Consider the following 23500-nt stretch of genomic DNA (forward strand, 5'->3'; position numbering starts at 1 on the left):
TTTTATAATTAAAAAAAGATTATGCCTGACGTTCTTATTTGTTATTAACATTCAAAGTTATCTGACTTCCCATTTTCTTTGGTAAAGGTTTAAGAGAAGCTCAAGTCATGCCAAGGGAAGACAGCCTTCCGTCGCTTATTCTCAAGATTTTGTACCCCAATATTTCTAGAGGTAATTGTCTATTGGGCATATTGATGCTTTCAGTTTGTAATTTAGCCGTAAACTGTTTAAAAAGTCCTTTATGTTGTATTTTCGTGCAGTCCTTCAACTTAACCTTTCTAGCTGAATGGGGTGACCGTAGCAAGATCGCTACAATAGATGTAAGACTCATCTTTCAAATCTAGCTTCTTAAAAAAATTGACCAGTGAATGACATTTATCTTTTTTGAAGTGTCGATATAGGTACGATTGTCCATCGGGGCAACTATTGGACAAACGCGTTGTGTACTTCACCAGCGGTTGTTGGAGGAAGCATGCTGGCTTTAAGGATCTCACAACGGACGGTTGCAACTGTTGGAGGCTTGCTCTTCTTCGGCTTTTCAGTCTCCTCCTATTTCTATCCTCCATTACAGTCAATGCGCTTCTTTCGAAAATGGGTGTTGGAGACATTTTGTAAGTAAAGTTTCAATTTTGTTTTTTTTTTTGTATTAAATTTGATTTTTGTTTAATACGAAAGAATCCAGCATCAATACTTTTACAAAGCTAATTATATAAATTTTTGAACTATACTATTTTCTATCTAGAAACCATTCGAGGGTGGAGTTCGTGTAGAATTGTTGGCTGATCACATTTATGATTTTTGTCCCAAGCTTCCATCTGAAACTATAACAGTTTCAACATCTTGACTCCGCATAAGTAAGAAATGAATCTCGATAAGGTTTGGTAGCAATCGAACTCAAACCAAACTTCATATTAGAGTAATTATTGCATAATCATAGTAAAGTAAACAACATCGTAAAGAGATGTTCTTTATGATACAAAATGCATAAAATATAATGTTGTTTGTGTTCTACTACGGGTTAAATCCTAGAGAATGCCATTACTACAATTTTTTTTATCTATAAGTTAATATAAAAAAAACTTTATCTACAAATATGAATAAATATTCCATATTGTTAATTTTCTTTTTCATTTTAAATATTTATAATATTAAGAATTTTATAAACTTTCAAATAAAATAAATATTTGAATTTTTAAGAATTTATCAGAAATTTAAACCTTATAAATATTTACAAAAGATATTAATACAACGGTATATTACGGGTGAAATCCTAGATATAACAATCAAAAGACTATTTGAATTTTGGGTCGATATTAATACTGTATGATATACCACGTGTGAAATCCTAGAATTGACAATCAAAATATAACTATACAATCTTAAACACTAAACAAAACTAAACAAACAATATTAACAAAACAAATAAAAATTTTATTTTAATTTTTTAGTTATAAAATATCGTCATGCGGTGTACCATACATTTAAATCAAACAAAACAATAGTATATATCTATAGATCATCTTTATAAAATTTATTTTAATTATTTAATAAAATTATAGGCCCGCGGTGTACCGCGGGTTAACATCTAGTAGATCTCGTTAATGGAGGTAATTTTCTGTTTTAACAGAGTATGAAGAACAAAACCAAGATGAAAAATAGAGTAAGAAGAAATTTGATCTTTATTGATAAGATAAAATGTATTACACACAATGATGTTATTGAGTTTGACTCGATCTACTTATACAACACGAAACAACGTGTTCGTACATGTGTTAATCGAAAAGACACAACTTTACGAACAGACACAACTATACGTACGTACATTCGTGACTCTTACGTAAATAACTAACTTATATGAATACGACTTTAGGTTATATGACTTAGATGAGATTTGATTATAGTTCAACAATACTGTCATTTTTAATTAGCGGGTTTGTTAACAAATTAATCCCGTTAACATTGTCTGTTAACTCACTTAACGTGATGCCTAATATGGCCAAGTCAATAAAAGTTTGGTGTTTATTTGGAAAGTCAACATAAGTTTAATATTTATTTGGAAAGTCAACATAAATTTGATATTTATTTCGTTTCGTCGTGAGTTGAGAATTTAAATCAACGTTTTGAATAAGTTGAGGATTTTAATGACATTTTCCCCGTATTTAATTTGTGTATTACCAACGCTACATGCTTTTAAGTTTTAATGACAATACTGTCATTTTTAATTAGCGGGTTTGTTAACAAATTAATCCCGTTAACATTGTCTGTTAACTCACTTAACGTGATGCCTAATATGGCCAAGTCAATAAAAGTTTGGTGTTTATTTGGAAAGTCAACATAAGTTTAATATTTATTTGGAAAGTCAACATAAATTTGATATTTATTTCGTTTCGTCGTGAGTTGAGAATTTAAATCAACGTTTTGAATAAGTTGAGGATTTTAATGACATTTTTCCCGTATTTAATTTGTGTATTACCAACGCTACATGCTTTTAAGTTTTAATGACAGTGTGGAAACTTTTCAAAAGAAAAGAAAAATCAACCAACTAGTTTTTCTTTGTCTTCCTAATATATAACATATCAATCCTTATCTATATGCATTCTAGTTGTTCCGAATAACCTCATTCATGGAAGACTAACATTCAAAAACTCGTCAAAATAATATGTTAATTTTGGTTTGTGTCAAATATTTCAAAACTAAAATCTTGACTAAAACAAGATTGATGCTTTATCAAAGTGAATCGTTTTTTTCTTTGTCGGTTACTGAATTAGTTATGAGTTTATAATCCAGTAAAAAAACCATGCATTCAAGAAATAAATTTTTGAAAGTAGAGAAACACTTGAGTGTTAAAGAGTTTGGAAGCAACAATTGTCTTGCGAAGGTAAAATATATGGGTTTTTAAACTCGTGTCGTTGAATTTGGGCTTAGTGCTGTGTTATTATTGTTCCTTTTCATGAAATTTGTCGTTATGGGCTTTAATTTTCCAAGTGAAGTTGGGCTTCATGACATTTTTAGTTCGGTGATACAGAAAAAAAACAATATCAACAGAAAATGTTTTTTTTTTTACTATAAAACATGGTTCATTAATATTACTGAGAGAATATACTTAACATTTTTGAAGTACAAATTTGCTCTTTCCAATCGGGTCGGATTTTTTTTGTGATTTTGACCCGGAAATCTTCAATCGGATCTTTCCTTATTTTTGGCAAAATTCAAAAACGAAATTAATTAATAAATTCTAAAAATATATATTTTCTCAACTAATTACTACACCTAAACTCTTTATTTATGGCATATTCTTTCTTATTTTTATATATAAGGAAACCAAATATGATGATTTAATGCTAATATAACAAATTTGAGCTAATTTCTTAAAACTTCTCTACCTAATTTAAACAAAAATATATGATTCTCATTTCACTTTTATTTGATTTATATTTATATTATTTTGAATTATTATAAAATATATATAGTTAATAAAATTTTATATTTTTTTCTACATATGCTATGTTTCAAATTTTTTAAAACGGATATATATTACTCAATCAATAAAGAAAAAAATATGTGCACAATCTAAAGTACATATTTGCTCTTTTTTTGGGTCAGTTTTGTTTTTTTTTTTTTTTTTTAATTTTGACCCGGATTTTGACCCTCAATTAAGTCTTTCGGATCCAAATAATGAGACTTTCCAAAAAAAATCTTAGCAATTTAAATGATTGATTTCGTATATATATGTAGTTATTACTAAATATATATCTACTTAACATTTTTGAATTATATTTTTGCTCTCTAATCGGGTCGGTTTTTTTTATGATTTTGATCCGGAAATCTTCAATCGGATCTTTCCTTAAATTTTGGCAAAATTCAAAACAAAATTAATTAATAAAATCTAAAATATATATATTTCTCAACTAATTATTATATCTAAACTCTTAATTTATGGTATATTCTTTACAATTTTTATAGATAAAGAAATCAAATATGATGATTTAATGCTAATATAACAAATTTGAGCGAATTTCCTAAAATCTCTCTAATTAATTTAAACATAAATATATGATTCTCATTTCACTTTTATTTGATGTTATATTTAAATTATTTTGAATTATTATAATATATACATATAGTAAAGTTTAGTTTTTTCTGCATATGTTATGATTCAAATTATTTTTAAACGGACATATATTACTCAGTTGATGAAGAAAAAAAAGTATGTGTGCAATTTATATTATCATTTTTGAAAAACAAATTGCGCAATTAATTAGGTCATTTTTTTTTATTCTGACCCGAAATTGAGTCATTCGGATCTTTTCTTAATTTCTACAATTATCTAAAACGGGAGAATATACCACGGGTGAAATCCTAAAATTAACAAATCAAAATAACAATTGTAAATTATTTTTACGGGTTGGTCCAAAAACACATAATTTTTAAAATATATATATATATATATATATTTATATATATATTATGAAAACCATTTGAAAGCAAACTTTTAAATTGATTCGAATTATATGTCTTTTAAAAAAAGTGTTATTAAAAAAATAACAAAATGATGTTTAATTTCACAGAACGGAATTATATGGTAGGATGGGTTTGGGTCGATATTAATATGGGAAAATATACCACGGGTAAAATCCTAGAATTAACAAATCAAAATACAATTATACAATCTTAAACACTAAACAAAATAAATACAACTTAAAATTTTTATTTTTTAGATACAACGCATATGATCCGCGATACAACAGGATTATACACAACAAATTCATTAGTTTATAAAAAGAATAAAAAAAATCAAATAATTAACCCGCGGTGTACCGCGGGTCATATCCTAGTGATTTAGTAAAAATGAAAAGGAAAAATGAGAGGATGGTTTTTGTCTTTGAAATAATCAGCAGATAAATTTTAAAAACCATATGATGCTATTTAATTAAGAACTATGAAATTCAACAATTTTATTTCCTACAAATTGATATTATTTAAAAGTTCCTATTTAAAACTCGTATTTAATAAAAAGAGTAGAAGAAAAAATATATTTTAATTGATGGGAAAAATATCATTTTGGGCGAGTGGTATAATATTTTATTTAATTCTAAACCCTAAAACCAAAACCCTTTTAGTTGGAGGGACATTATAACGACAGCGAAAAGCTTCACTAGTCGATTAGGGTTTTTTTCTGAGCCCCAACTCCCAAATTCAAAATCGAAGCTTTTTTAATGGGCAGTAAGAAGAGAAGCAACGACGACTCGACGGAGGTGGTGGAGAACAACACTCTCACCGATTCTTCAATTGTGAAGAATAAGAAATCTAAAACCGAGAAGATGAATACTGATTCTGATACGGCGGCGGCGGCGGCGGCTCCTGGTGTTGCGAGCTCCGGTAAGGATATGGAGAAGAGGAAGAAGAGAAAAGCTTCTGACAAAGAGAGGAGACGAACAGCTGCGCTGGAGAAATATGATGGTGTAGGAGCTTCGCGGCCTAAGCCTAGACCTGTGGTTGTTAATTCGAACTCCGATGAAGCCGACGACGAGTCTCTTCCCTCCGCAGCCGCTTCTTCCTCGTTGCCTCTCAACTATTTTACAGATTTGGCTTCTTCTGATGCTTCCGTTAGAGAAGCAGCTGCCGAGTCGTTGGTTTTGAGGTTGCAAGAGATTCAGAAGCAATACGAGATGTTACCTAATAAAGAATCTGTCGATGGTGGATTGATGCTTGAAGCTGAGAAAAACGATGGTTTGGATAACTGTGCTCCTCACTTGAGATATGCTCTACGAAGGCTTATTCGTGGAGTCTCTTCTTCAAGAGAGGTATCTCTTCTTCTGGTTCACTTCTTTTATCCACAAAATCCATGCTTTGTCTAGCAATTACTAATTGAAGAACACTGATTCTTTGGTTTTGCTAATGTTTCTTTAACAGTGCGCAAGACAAGGATTTGCCTTGGGGTTGACATTACCTGTTAGCGTTATTTCTAGCATTAATGTGGAATCTTTGATGAACCTCATTGCTGATTCTTTATCTGTATCTTCATCCATGACTAGACAAGTAAGTAGCAGTTTTATATGTTTCTTTTTTTTTTTTTATGTGATTCTGTTATAGAGACTCATATGGTTTGATATGCTATTGACACAGGATATTAAGGAATGCTTATTGGGTCGATTGTTTGCTTATGGTGCGCTTGCACGTTCTGGAAGGCTGATTGAAGATTGGCAATCTGATAAAGACTCTCAGATAATCAAAGAATTTACCAATGCTCTTATTGGTCTTGCCGCAAAAAAGCGTTACTTGCAGGAACCAGCTGTGCATGTTCTTCTAGACCTTGTTGACAAGGTATAATAGGTTCATTCTTATGTGCAAAGTTTATTGCGGGTTTATTACACATTGTGAAGTTTTTTTGGATCCCATCTTTTTATTGTGCAGTTACCTACTGAACCTGTTGTGACTCATGTTATGGAAGCCCCAGAGCTTCATAAATTGTTTGAACAAGCCACCGAGGTGGGAAACCCGGATGCTTTGTTCTTAGCGCTTAAACTCCATGAAAAGATTTTAGTCGATCATCCTGTATTTAGCAAGCTACTGCCAGTTCCTTTCAGTTCCGGGAAGTTTTTTTCTGCTGATCATCTCTCTGCCATTAGTAATTGCTTGAAGGTACATCACATACCAATCTTTTTGCTATGTAAAATGGTTGAACATGTTAAGATCTTGTCTGCAGACTTTTATATGAGTTTGTAACTTCTTAATATCAAAACATCTTTTTCCACCATTAAACGATATTTTTTGTGAACTTTTACAGGAATCTACTTTCTGCCAGCCTCGTGTTCATAGCTTATGGTCTGTTATAGTCGATATGCTGTTACCGGAAGCTGTTGTTCAAAGTGAAGATGTCATATCTGTTTCAAGTTCCTCGAAAAAGCAAAAACGGAACCGCAAGTCCAATCCCGTTGAAGAAGAAGCCACAAATAACATCAGGAATTTCTGCCAAGTTATTATGGAAGGAGCGCTGCTTTCTTCATCTCATGATCGCAAGCATTTGGCATTTGATATTCTGCATCTTCTTCTTCCAAAGCTTCCGGCAAGTTTTGTCCAACATGTATTATCGCTCCAATTTGTTCAGTGCCTCATGGATATACTCTCCACAAAGGACTCTTGGTTGCATAAAGTTGCAACCCATTTTCTTGCCGAGTTAATGGATTGGGTGAAAGACGACGATACCAAGAGGGTGGCCGTTACAATGGCTCTTCAGAAACATAGCGAAGGAAAATTTGATAATATTACGCATACAAAAACTGTTAAAGATCTAGCTGCAGAGTTTGAAACTGAAGATGGTTGCACACTTTATCTCCAGAACTTGATGAATATGTTTGTGGATGAACAGCATGTTCCTGAGGAACCTTCAAATATGAAATGGTCCCTAGAACCTTGCTCTTTGAATTCAGATCAGAGTCAAACTACAGATGATAATTCTGACATAGGTTCAAACGAGGAGAAGGATTCAGTTGGAACAACCGGAAACTCGGATGTTCTAAAAAGCTGGGTCATTGAATCTCTCCCTGGCATCTTAAAACATGCTAAATTGTCCCCCGAGGCGAAACTGCGAGTTCAAAAGCAGATCCTGAAATTTCTCGCTGTACAAGGTCTCTTTCTGGCTTCTCTGGGTACTGAAGTTACATCATTTGAGTTGCAGGAGAAATTTAAGTGGCCAAAGACAGCTACTCCCGCTGCTCTTTGCAAAATGTGCATCGAACAGCTTCAGCTATTGCTGTCAAATTCTCAGAAGATTGAGAATCCACTATCTAAAGGAAATGGCATGGAGCAACCTGATGATCCTGTTTCGTACTTTATGAAATTCCTTAGCACGTTGCAGAATATTCCTTCAGTTTCCCTCTTCCGTTCCTTAAATGAAGCAGATGAGAAGGCATTCAAAAAATTACAAGAAACAGAGAGTAAACTTTCAAAGGAGGTAAGTTTCTTACTCGTTTTGCTTTAATTCTACTGTAAGTTGAAATCTTACCAAAATAATGTCTGTGTGCTTCTGTGTTTAAGTTGTGAATGTGCTTCTGTGTTTAAGTTGTGAAATCTTTATTATGTGGCAGGAAAGAAATTGTGGACTAGCTACTGATCCAAATAAATTTCATGCATTGAGGCACTTAGTTGTTCAGCTGTTGCTTCAAATACTCCTCCATCCGGGAGAGTTCTCAGAAGCTGCAACTGAACTTTCAGTATGCTGTGACAAAGCTTTCAGTTCTCTTGATCTTCTAAAAAGTGATGGGGAAGGTGAGGCAGACGATGAAGAAGAACCAGCAGTCATGGATGTCCTCGTGGACACTTTACTTTCTCTCTTGCCGCATTCTTCAGCTCCAATGCGATCTTCTATTGAGCAGGTAATAAGCTTGCCACAAGCAAACAAATTCATTTCTTTTACTACACTTGAAGTTACTGATCCTTTGGTTCTAAAATGAGATTCAATTTGATCATTTGGTTCAATTGTTTCCAATTGGCTCAATCCAGAATTTGATGTAACTTGTAGGTTTTCAAGTACTTTTGTCAAGATGTCACCAACGATGGACTGCTGAGAATGTTGCGGGTGATCAAGAAAGATCTAAAACCGGCTAGACATCAGGAGGACCAAGACTCTGAGGATCGTGATGATGATGATGATGAAGATTGTCTTGCTATTGAAGAGGAAGAAGAAGAAAACGAGGAAATGGGCGAGACTGGTGAGAGCGATGAGCAGACTGATGATTCCGAAACAGTAACCGGCGTTGGCCCTATGGCAGTTGACAGAGAAGTTCCTGAAAATTCTGATGATTCTGATGATGATGATGATGATGATGATGATGGAATGGATGATGATGCAATGTTCCGCATGGACACTTACCTTGCCCAGATATTCAAGGAGAAGAGGAATCAAGCTGGCGACGAAAGTGCTCAGTCCCAGCTTGTTTTGTTTAAACTCCGTGTCCTCTCCCTTCTTGAAATTTACCTCCATGAAAATCCAGGTAAGTGTATCATAAAAAAAATGATTTGGTATGATGAAATGCACGATAATAGCTCTACTAAGTTCTGTATTTGTGGTTTTGGTGATCTTTTAACAGATAAGCCTCAAGTTATGACAGTGTACTTAAACTTAGCTCAGGCAATTCTGAACCCAAGCACTGCAGAAAGTAGTCTGCCGCTTTTACAACGTATGTGGGGTATCATTCAGAAGAAGATCTTCAAGGCTAAAGAGTATCCCAAGGATGAATCAATGGAATTTTCTGCACTTGCTTCTTTGTTGGAGAAGAATCTTAAACTGGCTGCGAAACCATTCAAGAGTAAGATGAGTAAGAATAAGTCAGGAGTTGACCCTTCCAAGAAGAAGCAGTCAGCTGCGTGGAACCGATACAAGATAATCACTAACCTTGGCCAGAACTCAACTTACTGGGTTATGAAGATAGTTGACTCGAGAAAATTTTCAGAAACTGAATTGGAGAAGATCTTGGATATGTTTCGGAGTGCCGTTGTGGGGTTCTTTGATACCAGGAAATCTCAGATGAAGATAGAGTTTCTTGAGGAAGTGTTTAGAAGGAGACCATGGATTGGACACCAACTGTTTGGTTTCCTTCTGGAGAGAAGTGGGAATGCAAAGGTTGAGTTCCGTAGACTGGAAGCTCTTGATTTGATCACTGAAACTCTGAGATCGTTGGTTCCTATAAACGAAAACACCCAAGAAGATTCGAAAAAAACAATGAAGACCCATCTGAAGAAACTGATTCATCTGATTAAAGAACTAGTTGCAAATATGCCTGAGGCTAAAGTAAGGCGAGCTCAGGTGCGTAAATTCTGTGGCAGGATCTTTCAGATGGTCTCTTCGTTGAAACTCACCAACTCTCTCCTCAAGGGTTTGGGACCAGATGGTCAATCAGCATGTGAATCTGCACTTGGTGATCTGTTCTTGAATCTCAAGAATACGGAGCATTAACGCAAGCTACTCCAAGTATCATCACCATACGCTGATCACTGGTGAAAACCCTTTTTTCTTTTTCTTGTTTTGTCTTTATATGAAGAAAACTTGCAGGATCTGAATCACACCAGTTTGAATAGGATTTTCCCTATTCATGGATTCCAAGTCTTGAGTTCTACATCTGGTACCAAAAGATATTACATTCTCACTTTGTCCTAAAGAGATGATTTGTTATGATAATTCATCAATTTTGTTTTCAAGTTGTTATGTTGGTTAATGGTTATACTTACAGGTTGAGAATATGTTAAAACTATGAATTTCTTCATCAGATATATTGATTTTGTTATAAATACTCATGTTGGAGATTGAAATTTTGTGTGTGAAGGGAATAACAATCTACAGAAGCGTAGATTGTTCCTTGCAATGAAATATTTACGGTTTTAGAATAAAATCAAATTCGGGTATTCATGCGTTACAAAGAGTATAAAATGACAGACGCAAAAATTGATAAAAGTGAAAACTTTCCAGTGACATAGACTAGTGTATAAGAGACACCTGTTTTAGATATCATAATTTAATTGGGAGGTTTTCTGTTTCGATTGATGCATTGTATTATTCAATGATGATGATGGTGATACACAGTGTCGTTTATTGATTCGGAAAGGATGCAGCAAATAAGTTCATGACATGGCCGATAAGTGAGTGACTAAAGCTATTTATTTGACTTTTTCTTTGTAAGCCTAATAATATCCTTTCCCACAACACCTGTCCCTGAGTTTGATACATAGTTTTCTTGGACCAATTTATATTTAAAATCATATACTGAAGAAAATTCGGTTTAATCTTTAGCTAAGATGACCATTTAACAAAAAATCTGGTCACAAACGGGAGTGTATATTTATCTCTTTGTAAAGAAGCCAATTATTGAGTTTAAAATGTTCTATCTTCCACAACAAAATGATTTTCATGTGGAACAACCCAAATATACCAGTAAACCACTCGAATAGAAGAAAAAAAGTTCAATTTTCTATGGTCAAATGAAAAAAAGGTAAAAAGGCTTCAAAGGTTCTCAGATAAAAAAGCAAGTAAATGAACACGAGACTGAATTTAAGCAAAGAACACTTGAAGAAAATAAAAGTGATGGAAGTTGCAGAATCAAGAACATCATCATAAGATAAAATAAACAAGTAGATAAAGAAAAAAAGACATTATTTATCAGACACCAAAGTGATCTCAATTACACTATATATATAAAAGATGATGAAATATCTTGTAATGGATGGATTAACAATAATCTGATTCAACCATATGAAATACCTCATTAATCAAACAGCCGAATCTGAACCCTGAGATGAAACTTTAGGTGCCATGTTCATAGCAACAACCTTCCCGTCAGGTCCAGTTCTCAATTCACTCATACCAGTTACAGGTAATCCAACTCCATGGTACTGCGGCGGTGGAGCCTCTGTGTAATAAACTTGTTTCCCCATTCCTCCGGTGTAAGTCACCTGAGTATACGCTGACGTATCTGGTAATCCTACTACTTGTCGTGGCGGTGGAACGGCCGTGTATTGCGGCGGAGGAGGACCAGAGGTAAAAGGCTGAGGAGGAGGTTGTTGTTGTTGTTGAGCTTTTGTTCCTATTGGTGGCTGAGCCACGTGGTACGGTGGTTCCCTATAAGTATCTGAAGCCATTCGCTGTACCGGAGGATAGTAGCCACCATGGTTTAATTGTCCTGTAGCTATTGGTCTTATGACACCTTGCGGTTGCGGCGGTGGTGGCGCGTGGTATACCGGAGATGGAGATGGAATCATGTATACCGGTTGCTCTGGTAATCCTAATCCTGGTGTGGTTGTAGGAAATACGCCTCCTGGATTGTGGTTTCCTCGCCAGAAGGTCGTCATCGGAGGAGGTGGAGCTTGTGGATTCGTTTGAGGAATCGTCGGTTGCGGCGCCGGATTTTGTATGTGCGGCGGAGAAAAGTATCCACCTCCGGTGTCCATTAAACCGTCTTCGTTACTCTTCCTCCTGTATACAGCTTCCTGTTGTTGTTGCTGTTGTTCTTGATCCCTTATATGCATCCTCTGAAATTCCTGCATTTGTCTTTGAATCTCCATCGAATTGACGACGTGATCCGGTTGAATCACACGCGGATCGTTGAATAACGGAGGTTCTATCACCACCGGTACTGGTAATTTCACCTCAGCCGGTGGTGGCGGCGGCGGAGCTGCAACTTTCTCCGATCCAAACAAAAAATCCGCATTATTCGGAGGAGCAGTTACGGATTTCTCCGATTCAGATAGCCTCGGAACAGTGTTTAACGCCTCGACGAAGCGATCTCGATCCGATTGAGTCGAACTTTGAGAACCAAATCCACCGGAAGCAGAAGAAGCCGGGAAGAGAAACAAACGCATCCTCGCTGGCTTAGACGACAAACGAAGCAATCGATCGTACTCGTGCATCATATGCTCCAGATCATCATCGTTCGTAACGGAGATCAAGGCGTCTAAGTCTTCTCCTGGAAGCTGATACTTAAACGTAACCTCTCCTCCGCCGCCATCACCGCCGCCGCATACGGCGGAGAGCTTGGAAGCTAAATCAGGGAATCTAATCCCGCGATCAACGGAGAGGATCTTGGTTTCTCCGTTAACATAAGTAAGCTGATTATCATGAGGCCGTGGCTGAATCTTGCCGCCATAGCTACACATAAACCTCACCTTGTAGCTCTGTTGCTGCTGGTTCTGGTTCTGATCATCCCATGGAGGCGGGTTATCGAATTCGATCTCACGAGATCTCGGTGACGAGTCGGTTGAATCTGGATAAGAGTTGTACGAGAATTTCTCCATCTCTCGGCGAAAATTAAATGATTTTTTTTTTTTTTGTTGGGGGATTAATTCATGAAGAGAAGAATTTAGAAAGAAATGGAGAAGACTGTGATGAAATGGTTTATCGGTGATGGTGGTGTTGGAAAATGGTAACTTGACAGGACGTAATACGTGAACTTATTGTTCCTTTACACGTGGCCTGTCAGATTTTATGAGTTTAAGGCGGTGATGAGATTATGTGACGGTCCTGTGACGTTAGCTGAATCTCTCCACGGATTAATATGACTTTTGGGGACACTCTGAATGGGCCCAACACTAGTGTTTTGATACTTCGACGTTGAAGGAGGCCAGCTTTTAGCCTTTTACAATGTTTTTCTTAATATTGTGTTAAGTGAAGCAATATTTTAAGGTTACGTGATAAATAAATAGTTACTTAAGAAACATGAAAGAAAAAAAGGTCGTTGTCGTCGATCTTTCGCTCGATCAGCCTTAGATTTGTTTTATGATTGTGTTTTTGGTTAAGATTATTGGATTTCTTTTGTGTATAGCAAGTAATTGTGTTTGAATCATAAACTACTATCTTATAGTCCGAATAGTCTTTGGTATTTCTAGAAGATAGTTGTTTTTTTTTTTGTTTGTCAACATTCATGCAGAAACTGTAAAAGAGTTAAAAAAAATTGTTATGTTTTTTCTCTATGCATTTCAATATTTCTTGGATAATTTAACATCAACTCAAGAATCTAAGATAATTTAACTTTGTCACCGTATACAACTCACTTTCACGATCGATAGCTATTATTATATACCTTAGTATATTGTCAACTTGCACCTTATTATAAACGGTTAAATTGTTGTAATAATTCAAACTTATAATAGACGTATTTCACCAGCATGCCTAAGGTGCAATCATGTTGGGGAAGAACAAAAATTTTATTTTTTTCAAATTTACGTAACATTGCTTCTTTTTTTGTCATAGACGTAGCTATTTTCTTGTAAACTGTATATATATTCATAATAAAATTCGAAGACATGTTACGTTTGCGAGCCTTGATTAGTATTTTTTCGAATACTTTTTTAGTAACCCTTCATGTGAATTCGATGTTTAGATATTTTCTTGTGTTAGAAATGTTTAATATTTTCTCATCCTCTAACAATGTCTCGTATATACTATATGGACCAATCGGCCCGGTACGATGTTGTCGTGTCTGGTGGTCGTTGGTAGAGTAAGTACTCAACCAACCAAAATTTGGCAAAGATGCATATATAGCCCAACACCAAATTCATCTCACCCGAAACTTTTCATTTCACTAGATATGTAATTATGTAGTAGAGATTCACATTATACGTTTCTTTATAAATAATGTCGACCATAGGCGGACACAGGAAAACTTTTTACCCAGGTCATTAAAAAATAAAAAGGAAAAAATTGAACAAAATATGTTAGTAAAGGGATTCGAACACAGGTAAGGGAGGTCAATGGACACAAAACTATCAACTCAGCTGCTGTTTCTTTATTAGATTATTACACATAAAAAAACTTATATCATTACTTTACCAGGTCAGCTGACCTCCTTCTCTCTTTAGTGGGTCCGCCATTTATGATTACTTAAAGAGCCTCTCCTATAGTTGTACTATCGATATTTTTTTATGTTGTACTATTGGAACATTATAAAGAATCAAAATATCCGAATCTAATAAGCACGTAAAGAAAAATAGAATCGAATTTTATTTTAAAATAAAAACGATGTAGTAACATAAATCCGACTATGTATAAAGGGATTGGGGGTGTAATAAGGAAAAATTTTAGTTAAGGGGCAGAAGTTATATATTTAGAGAAAAAGAGGACAGTTTTGTAAATTTGAGAACATGGTTGGAAGTTGGAACATTTCAACAAATGAGACAAAGTTCAATGAACACACTTGAATTTATATACAAAATGTTATGTGAAGCTAAACATATTCAAGTTCCCAACAACTTCACAGCTCATCTACACACGGCTTTCTTCATTTAGTAATCGTCCGCCGATTCGTCGGATCATCGTTTCTCAGATTCATTCATCTTTTAAAATTCTGCTTTCAGGTTCTTAATCTGAATTGTTCGTTTCGCTTGTGATTCTAGTTTCTGCCCTGTCGTGGTTTCCTTGGATTCTCCGATTTTCTTAGGTCTAAGCTGGTTTTGTTTTCTTTTGCTGGGAAATTTCATCAGTTTCGTTGCCGTCATTTTGTTTCTGTTATTATTCCACTTAATATGTTCTGATTCTGGATAACAGATTCTTATGACTCATCGATTTTATAGAACAGTGACGTGTGTGATCTATGATATCAATTCCAAACTTAATGAGTTTTACCTTGTAGATGGGTAAGTATGAGGTCATGAAACGGGCAAGTGAGGTTGATCTTTCTACTGTCAAATATAAAGCTGAAAACATCAAAGGTTTGGTTATACAAATGCAGATTACTTCTGTGTGGTTTGCTTAGTTTCATACACATGACATGGTTTTCTCTACTTCTGCAGCTCCTCATTTGACTGGCTTTTCGTTTAAGCTGTTCGTTAATTTGCTTGAAGCACCACTTATTGGCTCATTGATTGTTGATTCTTTGAAGAAAGACAATGGCATGACAAAGGTCTAGTTTGATCAGAACTGACTTTCTCATCATTTGTCTTTTGTTACTGGTCCTCAACGTTCAATTGGTTAAATATCTATTTGCTTTCCCGTGTTTGTGACTGGCAGATTTTTCGCAACACAGTTATACCAGAAGAGCCAATGTTTAGACCGGAGTTCCCATCTCAAGGTATATTTTTCTTCTCTGTCATCTACTCTCTTACAATCATATGTTGTATACTTACATGGAATATTATGTAAGCTTACTTCAATTAGGATTCATTATATGAAACTCAGAAAGATGATTGTCTGTATTATTTTACACTAGAACCGGAGCATGATGTTGTTGTTGTTGGCGAAGATGAAAGTCCTATAGACAGATTGGAAACAGCCTTGAAGTGTCTTCCTCAGTATGATCCTTCTCGTAGCTTGCACACAGAACCAATGTCCTCTTTCCGGTACTGGAAGATTCGTGATTATGCATATGCCTATAGATCTAAGCTGACAACTCCATTGCAGGTTTTTCATCTTTATTTTTACTTTTATTATTCTCTTTTTTTGGCACAAACAGAGAGCCTTGTTACTGATTGCTAGGTAGCGAAAAGAATTATCTCAATCATAGAGGAGTTTGGCTATGACAAGCCTCCAACACCATTTTTGATTAGCTTTGATGCCAATGAAGTCATAAAACAAGCTGAAGCTTCTACACAGAGGTTTGAACAAGGTAAATTATGCAGACTCAAGATACCATCACGGCTGCAGCTATTTTGATCTGCTTAAAGTGTCAGCTTCAGTGAGGTTTTTAAACATGATTGTTGAGATCCGTGTTGATCATATTGGGTGTGAGCTGTGTAGGAAATCCAATATCTGTTTTGGATGGAATTTTTGTGACAATCAAGGACGATATTGATTGTTTACCCCATCCGACAAACGGTGAGTATGTCATTCTTATATGTTATTTAAACTACTTCCAGATTCAACAGACCTGTTATAGAGTTTTTCATTAAAGGTGGAACAACATGGCTGCATGAGGATCGTTCTGTGGAGAAGGATTCAGCTGTTGTTTCAAAACTGCGCTCTTGTGGTGCAATCTTACTTGGCAAGGCAAATATGCATGAGTTAGGCATGGGGACCACCGGGAACAATTCGAATTATGGGTAAGCTACACAGCAGAGGACACGCAAATCTTATTTGTTACATATAAACATAAAACTGTTTTGTTACTTGATACGGTTTACTTCACTATGTTTCTTGCACCTTTAGTTCACTCTAGTTTTTCATGTGTATGTTCTTCTGGTATTGTGCATTGCAGAACCACAAGAAACCCACATGATTCTAAAAGGTACACGGGCGGATCTTCCTCAGGTTCAGCAGCTATTGTAGCCGCTGGACTATGTTCAGCTGCTCTAGGAACAGATGGTGGAGGTATTAAAGTTATTTTTATATTGTTTGATCTGACCAGTGATCTGCATACCTACTAGGTTTAGTGTTTCTGGAAATGCAGGTTCTGTTCGCATCCCTTCAGCACTTTGTGGTATAACGGGACTGAAAACAACATATGGTCGGACAGATATGACAGGGTAAGAGAATCAGGATTCCTATCAGAAATTCATTACGCCTTGTTCCTCCTTGCTTGGTAAATATATGTCTCTTTTGACATTATTTCACATCCTTTCAAAAGCGGATAATTTTTCATCAGTGCTCTAAGAGTTTACATATTAGTTGATAATTTGTACCGACAAGCTAACTCTTAAATATTGTTGTTTTAATATATGAGATGCCTTTGGTCCATGGCCAGCCTTATTTGCATATGATTTCTGTTTTGACCATTGTCATCTCTGCAGGTCATTATGTGAAGGTGGAACAGTGGAAATAATTGGTCCACTTGCTTCATCTCTGGAAGATGCCTTCTTGGTGTAAGTTTTTAACTTTTTTGAGACGAGAATTATTCTTTGTAAATCTGTTCAGAGCAAAACCATAAATTATCTACTTCAAATGTTTGTCTTGGGATAAATCTGGATGTTTAACTAATCTGCCTTTTTGTGTGTTTTTTCAGTTATGCTGCAATCTTGGGTTCTTCATCTGCTGATAGATTTAATTTGAAACCGGTAACTTTTTCAGTCATAGTATATATATTAAAAAAATTTAATGAAAAAGTATGAAATACAGTCGTTTGTAGAAGTGTCTCAGGAAAATATGATATCTCTTTTACTTGCTGAGCCACAAAGATTTTAGAAAAAGAATTAAAGATAAAGTTTCAAGCATTTCTAGATGTAATGATAATTGTGTGTGATAATGGCATATAATCTTGCAAATATGTACCCGTATGATTTGGTCTTTGCAATTATTCTGTAGAGCCCACCCTGTTTTCCAAAGTTATTGTCTCACAACGGAAGCAATGCCATAGGATCTCTACGACTAGGAAAATATACAAAGGTGAATATTCTATCCTTGCTAGTTGATCTGAGTTGGCTTTTATTATTCCAGTGGCATATTTAGTGCCTTGTTTTTATACATGCAGTGGTTTAATGATGTCAATTCAAGTGACATCTCTGACAAATGCGAAGACATCCTTAAGCTCCTGTCAAACAATCACGGTTGCAAAGTAAGCTGATCGTTTCAGTACGTCTCTCTCAATCTACATATTTTCTATCAACACATTGTTTCAGCTACATTCTCTATATAACTTCCATTTCAGGTGGTGGAGATAGTGGTTCCTGAACTGGAAGAGATGCGTGCAGCCCATGTTATTTCGATTGGGTCTGCAACACTGTCTTCTCTTACTCCTTACTGTGAAGCTGGGTATGTCTCTAGGCTTTTTCTGATTTCAGTAGCAGTTAATCTCTATATCCCCTTTCTATTTCTATCATCTACGAAACAAATTAGAACTTGGTTTAAAAATTCCCTTCTTTGTCTTGTATTTCAGGAAAAATTCAAAACTAACTTATGACACTCGTACCAGCTTTGCAATTTTCCGTTCATTCTCTGCTTCAGACTATATCACTGCCCAATGTCTAAGGTAAGCGGCAATATAAATATGCACCGCTTTCACATTTGCTTCTAAAATCACAAGAGTAATTTTTTGCTTGAAGTGCCACAGAATGATTTTCTCATGGTAATTGTCTCATATGATTCTTCCACAAATCACTTGGTCGTAACTGTACTACATGTTTTAAACTCCGTACCAGTCTGTTGATAAAAGTCTGATATCTGGAAATGTAGGATTATGAGTAGATTATTATTGACTCTAGAGGCAGCTTGCTTCGGCGAGTACATACGTCATTTCCTCATACCAATACTGATAGAATTTTTGTTGCAGGAGAAGATTGATGGAGTATCACATGAATATCTTCAAAGACGTTGATGTCATTGTGACCCCTACAACTGGGTACGTAAAATAATTCCATGCATAGATAATTCATATCTTATCAAACCATCTAGCGAATCGAAGATCCCTATATTACTTCCATTGTCTTCAGATACAATTTCTTGTATATTACTGCTTAAACTTCGCTCACTTTTTACAAACAGTATGACAGCTCCAGTGATACCTCCTGATGCTCTCAAAAATGGAGAAACCAATTTTCAAGTGACAAGTTTGTCAAGCAGAAACTCTTAACTTCTTACTCTTAACTTCTTACTTTCTGTGTAATCCAATACATAACACTTACATCAGAGTTTTAAACTTCTGATACTCAAATTGCTTCTTTTCCAGCTGATCTAATGCGGTTCGTTCTAGCCGCAAATCTCCTCGGCTTCCCGGCCATATCTGTCCCGGTAAGCGATAATTTTTAATCAGCCTCTAACCAAGGCTTAGACTATCATGTTACTTATTTTATTCTTGGAATAATCATATCTTCTTCTGATTGATCACTCTCTATTTTAACATATTGGCAAACAAAAATCAACGCAGGTTGGTTATGATAAGGAAGGGCTTCCGATAGGATTACAAATAATGGGAAGACCTTGGGCCGAAGCTACCGTCCTTGGTTTAGCTGCCGCAGTTGAGGTACTTTCTCTTCTCTCTCTCTGCACATCTTAGAACTTAGATTGTCCGCACGGAAATGATACATTTTTAAAAGGTCAAGTAGAAAGAGAGTAGTGCGGTAAGAGGCGGTAAATAGTAGTGGTTCCTACATGGTCTTGTATCCGATTCCATTCTATGAAATTTCTTACTAGTAAGAGCTTTCACTTACTGTCCGGATCTTGAACCGATTGTGGTATTGCAGGAACTGGCTCCAGTTACCAAGAAACCTGCTATCTTTTATGATATTCTCAATACAAACTGAATTCTTAAGGATCTTCCAGAGAACTGAAAAGGCAAGAATACTATTTATGTTTGCATTATATAAGTTAACATGTCATTTGATCTGACAAATCGACAATTATTGTGCTATAAACCGTGTTGGGATTTCCTACATCGACTATGATTAATTTAAAAAGATGTAAATTGGTTTTGTTCAAGTTTATATTTGCGCTTGTACTTGTAATGTTGTCAAGTTGTCAAGTAACTCATAAGAAACTTTAAAATATATTGAATGAAAATTGTAACGAACATTTAAAATCCATTTTCAAAAAAAATTTAGAAATTTGAATGAGAAATCTACATAACGATGAGAACAAGATCCAAAATCCGGTTAGTTTCACAACGTCTTGTAAAATTATTATCCAAATTTATATTATTTAAAAAGCTTTAAAAAATTGTTTTAAAACCAATTGAAAATTTGAAAATCTTTTCTAAAAAAATTTAAAAACTTGAATGCTAAATCTACATAACGATGCGAAAACAAGTTGAATTTGTGGAATCGCTAACGACAAATGCTGGATCCAAAATCCGGTTAGTTTCACAACGTCTTGTAAAATTATTATCCAAATTTATATTATTTAAAAAGCTTTAAAAAATTGTTTTAAAACCAATTGAAAATTTGAAAATCTTTTCTAAAAAAATTTAAAAACTTGAATGCTAAATCTACATAACGATGCGAAAACAAGTTGAATTTGTGGAATCGCTAACGACAAATGCTGGATCCAAAATCAGGTTAGTTTCACAACGTCTTGTAAAATTATTATTCAAATTTATATTATTTGAAAAGCTTTAAAAATTGTTTTAAAACCAATTGAAAAATTAAAAATCTTTTTTAAAAAAATTTAAAAACTTTAATGCTAAATCTACATAACGATGCGAAAACAAGTTGAATTTGTGGAATCGCTAACGACAAATGCTGGATCCAAAATCCGGTTAGTTTCACAACGTCTTGTAAATTTATCATCCAAATTTCTATTATTTAAAAAGCTTTAAAAAATTGTTATAAAACCCATTGAAAAATTGAAAATCTTTAATAAAAAAATTTAGAAAATCGAGAAAAATGTTAAAAATCCGTAAGAAGTTTTACTAAAATCCGTAAACTTAAAAAATTTAGCGAATAAAAGTTTTAAATTTATTAATTAAAAGAAAAAGAGAAGAGATGAAATTGACCTAGTTTTTATGGGCCGGAATCGTGTTTTGTTTGGGCTTTGGCACCGTCACCGGCAAACGAATCCCGATCCATCCACCTTCTCAAGCTTGCCTCTATTTGATCATCTCCGTCGACGATGTAGCACCCACCTCGTCAGAATTCTCCCTAGAGTTTCTTAAAAACCACAGACCAGCAGTCACGACGAACTGACGGAGAAGAGAGATCGCACATACATCTATGATCTCGCTTCCAGTGATTGGAATCAAAGGGCCCATCGTCCATCACGCTCTCGTTTCTTGTTGGCGAAAAGCAACGGCAAAAACTCACAACAAATTAAAGATAAAATAGAAGAAGCAAAGCATGAATCGAAGAAGAGAATGCTAAAAAAATCAGAGCATGTAATTGCAATCTTCTCACTTTATGACTCTCTCTTTCTCTGATTTGTGATGATGATGATGATACTAAAACACGATTAGACACAGAGAAGATAGACTATATTTATAGAATCATCTTCTGTGTAATTTCCTTTTTTTCAAGTTTCTATGTAATTTCCTTTTTTTTTCAAACCTATGTGTAGTTTCTTTTTTTCACCTATGTTTGGGATTCAAGTTTCCTTTTTTTCTTTTTACTCTTATGTTATTTCCTTTTAACCCTTTCGTTTGGAAAAGTCGAGAGTAAAAGGTTCGGTGAATGAGGACAACTGGGCTTAGTTGATATCTGCAAGGCCCAGCCCAATTAGATATACTATCTGAGAACAGATCTAAACCCTAACAAGATAAAGTTTCACGTGATCTATACGTTTCTAATTTACTTTGTTTGTTGTTGAGACAAGTCTCCAATGTCCTCGCTCGCCGCGGAAACCATGGCTGCCGACGAAAACATGTCTTCCGGCCGAAACATGTCTCACGTGGATAATCCTTACGGGGCCGAAATATACGCCAGTAAGATCTCGCTATATCTCTCGAAGTTGTTTGGTCTTTATATATATATATATTTTTGATTAGATTTTCCTGCGTCTGATTGTTAACTAAGATTTTATCATAGTAAATCTTTTTTAATTGGATTGTATTGATTTTTGATTCCATGGTGTCTCCGGTGGCAGAGGGTAACACAGGTGTGTTTTGGGACTTGGTGGATTTTCCAATCCCTGAATGTGATCCTTATTTAATCATCAAGAATATAAAATCAACTCTTGAGGATAAGGGTTGTCATAATGGTCCTGTGTCAATCCAGTTGTACCAAGATGAGAAAAACCTCCTCCCCAAAGAATTGATTGATAAATATGAGTCTGCCGGAATCAGTATCAATTTCGTACCCGATAGTGAGTGAATTCCTCCTTTGTACCTAATATCGATTTATAATTTGTAATGTAATCTAGATCTTGGTTGATATGTAGTTCCTGAGGCGTATGGATATGCTAGAGATCATAAGATGTTAGTGGACATTCTTCGGTGGGCAGTGGACAGTCCTATAGAATCCAATTTGATTGTACTCTCAAAGAACTTGAAAGAATCGTTGACTGTCAGTGTTATTCGAAGTTTGCATGGGAGAGGTTACAATGTTGTCTTAGCAGTTCCTACAGAACATATACCTTTTACTGAAAGCTCGGCATGGCTTTGGGATAGCCTTTGTGCAAGCCTATCATCAGATGGAGGCCGAAGCTCACAACATGTTGACAATAAGGCGGATACTGTTGCTGTTGCCGATTCTGTCTAGGGAGCAAATATCGGTAGAGGAGGCTAATATGTAATTTTGATGTTTTATGTTATATATAATGATGCACTCTATATATGATTCTCTTTGATTTGATCATTTTAATCTTTTCTTCACATAAAACAAAAATTAAAATATCGAAATATGTGAAGTGGTGTGGTAAAAGCAAAAGGGGTATAAGGTTTGTGTAAGCGTAGTTGTATGGTAAATTGCTCGATGGCAGTATTTATTGTGAGGAGCTTGTCACAACTTGCTGACGCTGATCAATGTTTGAGATCGTTTTGGGTTTGTCCCAAGATCTCTCACTCGTTACCAGCAAAATGCTTCTTTATATTGAACGAGAGTTCTTGGGACACAAGGTAACTGGGTCTTTTGACACATCATTAAGGTGTCTGGATGATAAACGCCCAGAGGTTTATCTAGGCCTGGGCGTTCGGATATTCGGGTCGGGTTCGGATCGGGTTTTTCGGGTTCGGGTTTTTCGGATTTAGATAACTAAGACCCGTTCGAGTATTTTGCAACTTCGGGTTCGGGTCGGGTTCGGATCGGGTTCGGATCGGATATTTCGGGTTCGGATTCGGGTTTACCCGAAGTATCCAAATATTAGAAATTTTGTATCCGATTCTATGCAAAGTATTGAAAAATACTCAACAAATATATAAAACTCAAGTATTTTATACCCGAATCTACCCCAAAGTAGCTAAAACACCCGAAAATATCTTAACATCCGAATAATTTAGGCACTTAAGTTATTACAAATATAAATATTACTAATATATTACTCCCTCTATTTCACAAAGAGTGTCATTTTAGAGTTTTGCACACAGATTAAGAAAACATTAAATTTTTTGTTAACTGGGTCTTTATATTGAACGAGAGTTCTTGGGACACAAGGTAACTGGGTCTTTTGACACATCATTAAGGTGTCTGGATGATAAACGCCCAGAGGTTTATCCTAACCTATACT

At 35.3% G+C, this 23500-nt stretch overlaps 4 protein-coding genes and 1 long non-coding RNA gene across 5 annotated transcripts; 4 read left to right on the top strand and 1 right to left on the bottom strand.

The window, feature by feature from the left end:
• Positions 1–596, top strand: LOC9302687. Its single transcript, XR_002330031.1, has 3 exons — positions 1–171; positions 261–320; positions 391–596. It is a non-coding gene; the product is annotated as an uncharacterized LOC9302687 (long non-coding RNA).
• Positions 597–5118: 4522 nt separating this feature from the next.
• On the top strand, positions 5119–10239 carry LOC9300976 (myb-binding protein 1A-like protein). Its single transcript, XM_021016211.1, has 8 exons — positions 5119–5804; positions 5914–6039; positions 6127–6324; positions 6415–6642; positions 6788–7954; positions 8088–8375; positions 8522–8993; positions 9090–10239. The coding sequence occupies exons 1-8, from the start codon at positions 5217–5219 to the stop codon at positions 9953–9955; spliced, it is 3933 nt and encodes a 1310-aa protein (XP_020871870.1). The 5' UTR covers positions 5119–5216; the 3' UTR covers positions 9956–10239.
• A 752-nt stretch (positions 10240–10991) lies between these two features.
• On the bottom strand, positions 10992–13189 carry LOC9300977 (pollen-specific leucine-rich repeat extensin-like protein 1). The gene has a single exon (XM_021016212.1). It carries the CDS (start codon positions 12781–12783, stop codon positions 11263–11265), a length of 1521 nt encoding a protein of 506 aa, XP_020871871.1. The 5' UTR covers positions 12784–13189; the 3' UTR covers positions 10992–11262.
• Positions 13190–14691: 1502 nt separating this feature from the next.
• On the top strand, positions 14692–19835 carry LOC9302688 (fatty acid amide hydrolase). Its single transcript, XM_002864856.2, has 21 exons — positions 14692–14841; positions 15117–15195; positions 15277–15386; positions 15494–15554; positions 15693–15883; positions 15959–16088; positions 16220–16297; positions 16374–16521; positions 16677–16789; positions 16869–16944; positions 17209–17280; positions 17421–17472; positions 17720–17800; positions 17886–17969; positions 18063–18166; positions 18291–18383; positions 18684–18752; positions 18896–18960; positions 19080–19141; positions 19278–19373; positions 19594–19835. Exons 2-21 carry the CDS (start codon positions 15117–15119, stop codon positions 19651–19653), a joined length of 1824 nt encoding a protein of 607 aa, XP_002864902.1. The 5' UTR covers positions 14692–14841; the 3' UTR covers positions 19654–19835.
• A 1739-nt stretch (positions 19836–21574) lies between these two features.
• On the top strand, positions 21575–22614 carry LOC110228452. Its single transcript, XM_021026036.1, has 3 exons — positions 21575–21761; positions 21923–22141; positions 22217–22614. Exons 1-3 carry the CDS (start codon positions 21659–21661, stop codon positions 22534–22536), a joined length of 642 nt encoding a protein of 213 aa, XP_020881695.1. The 5' UTR covers positions 21575–21658; the 3' UTR covers positions 22537–22614.
• The last annotated feature ends 886 nt before the right edge of the window (positions 22615–23500 follow it).

This window comes from Arabidopsis lyrata, assembly GCF_000004255.2.
Source record: "Arabidopsis lyrata subsp. lyrata unplaced genomic scaffold ARALYscaffold_8, whole genome shotgun sequence".
Classification (NCBI taxonomy): domain Eukaryota; kingdom Viridiplantae; phylum Streptophyta; class Magnoliopsida; order Brassicales; family Brassicaceae; genus Arabidopsis; species Arabidopsis lyrata.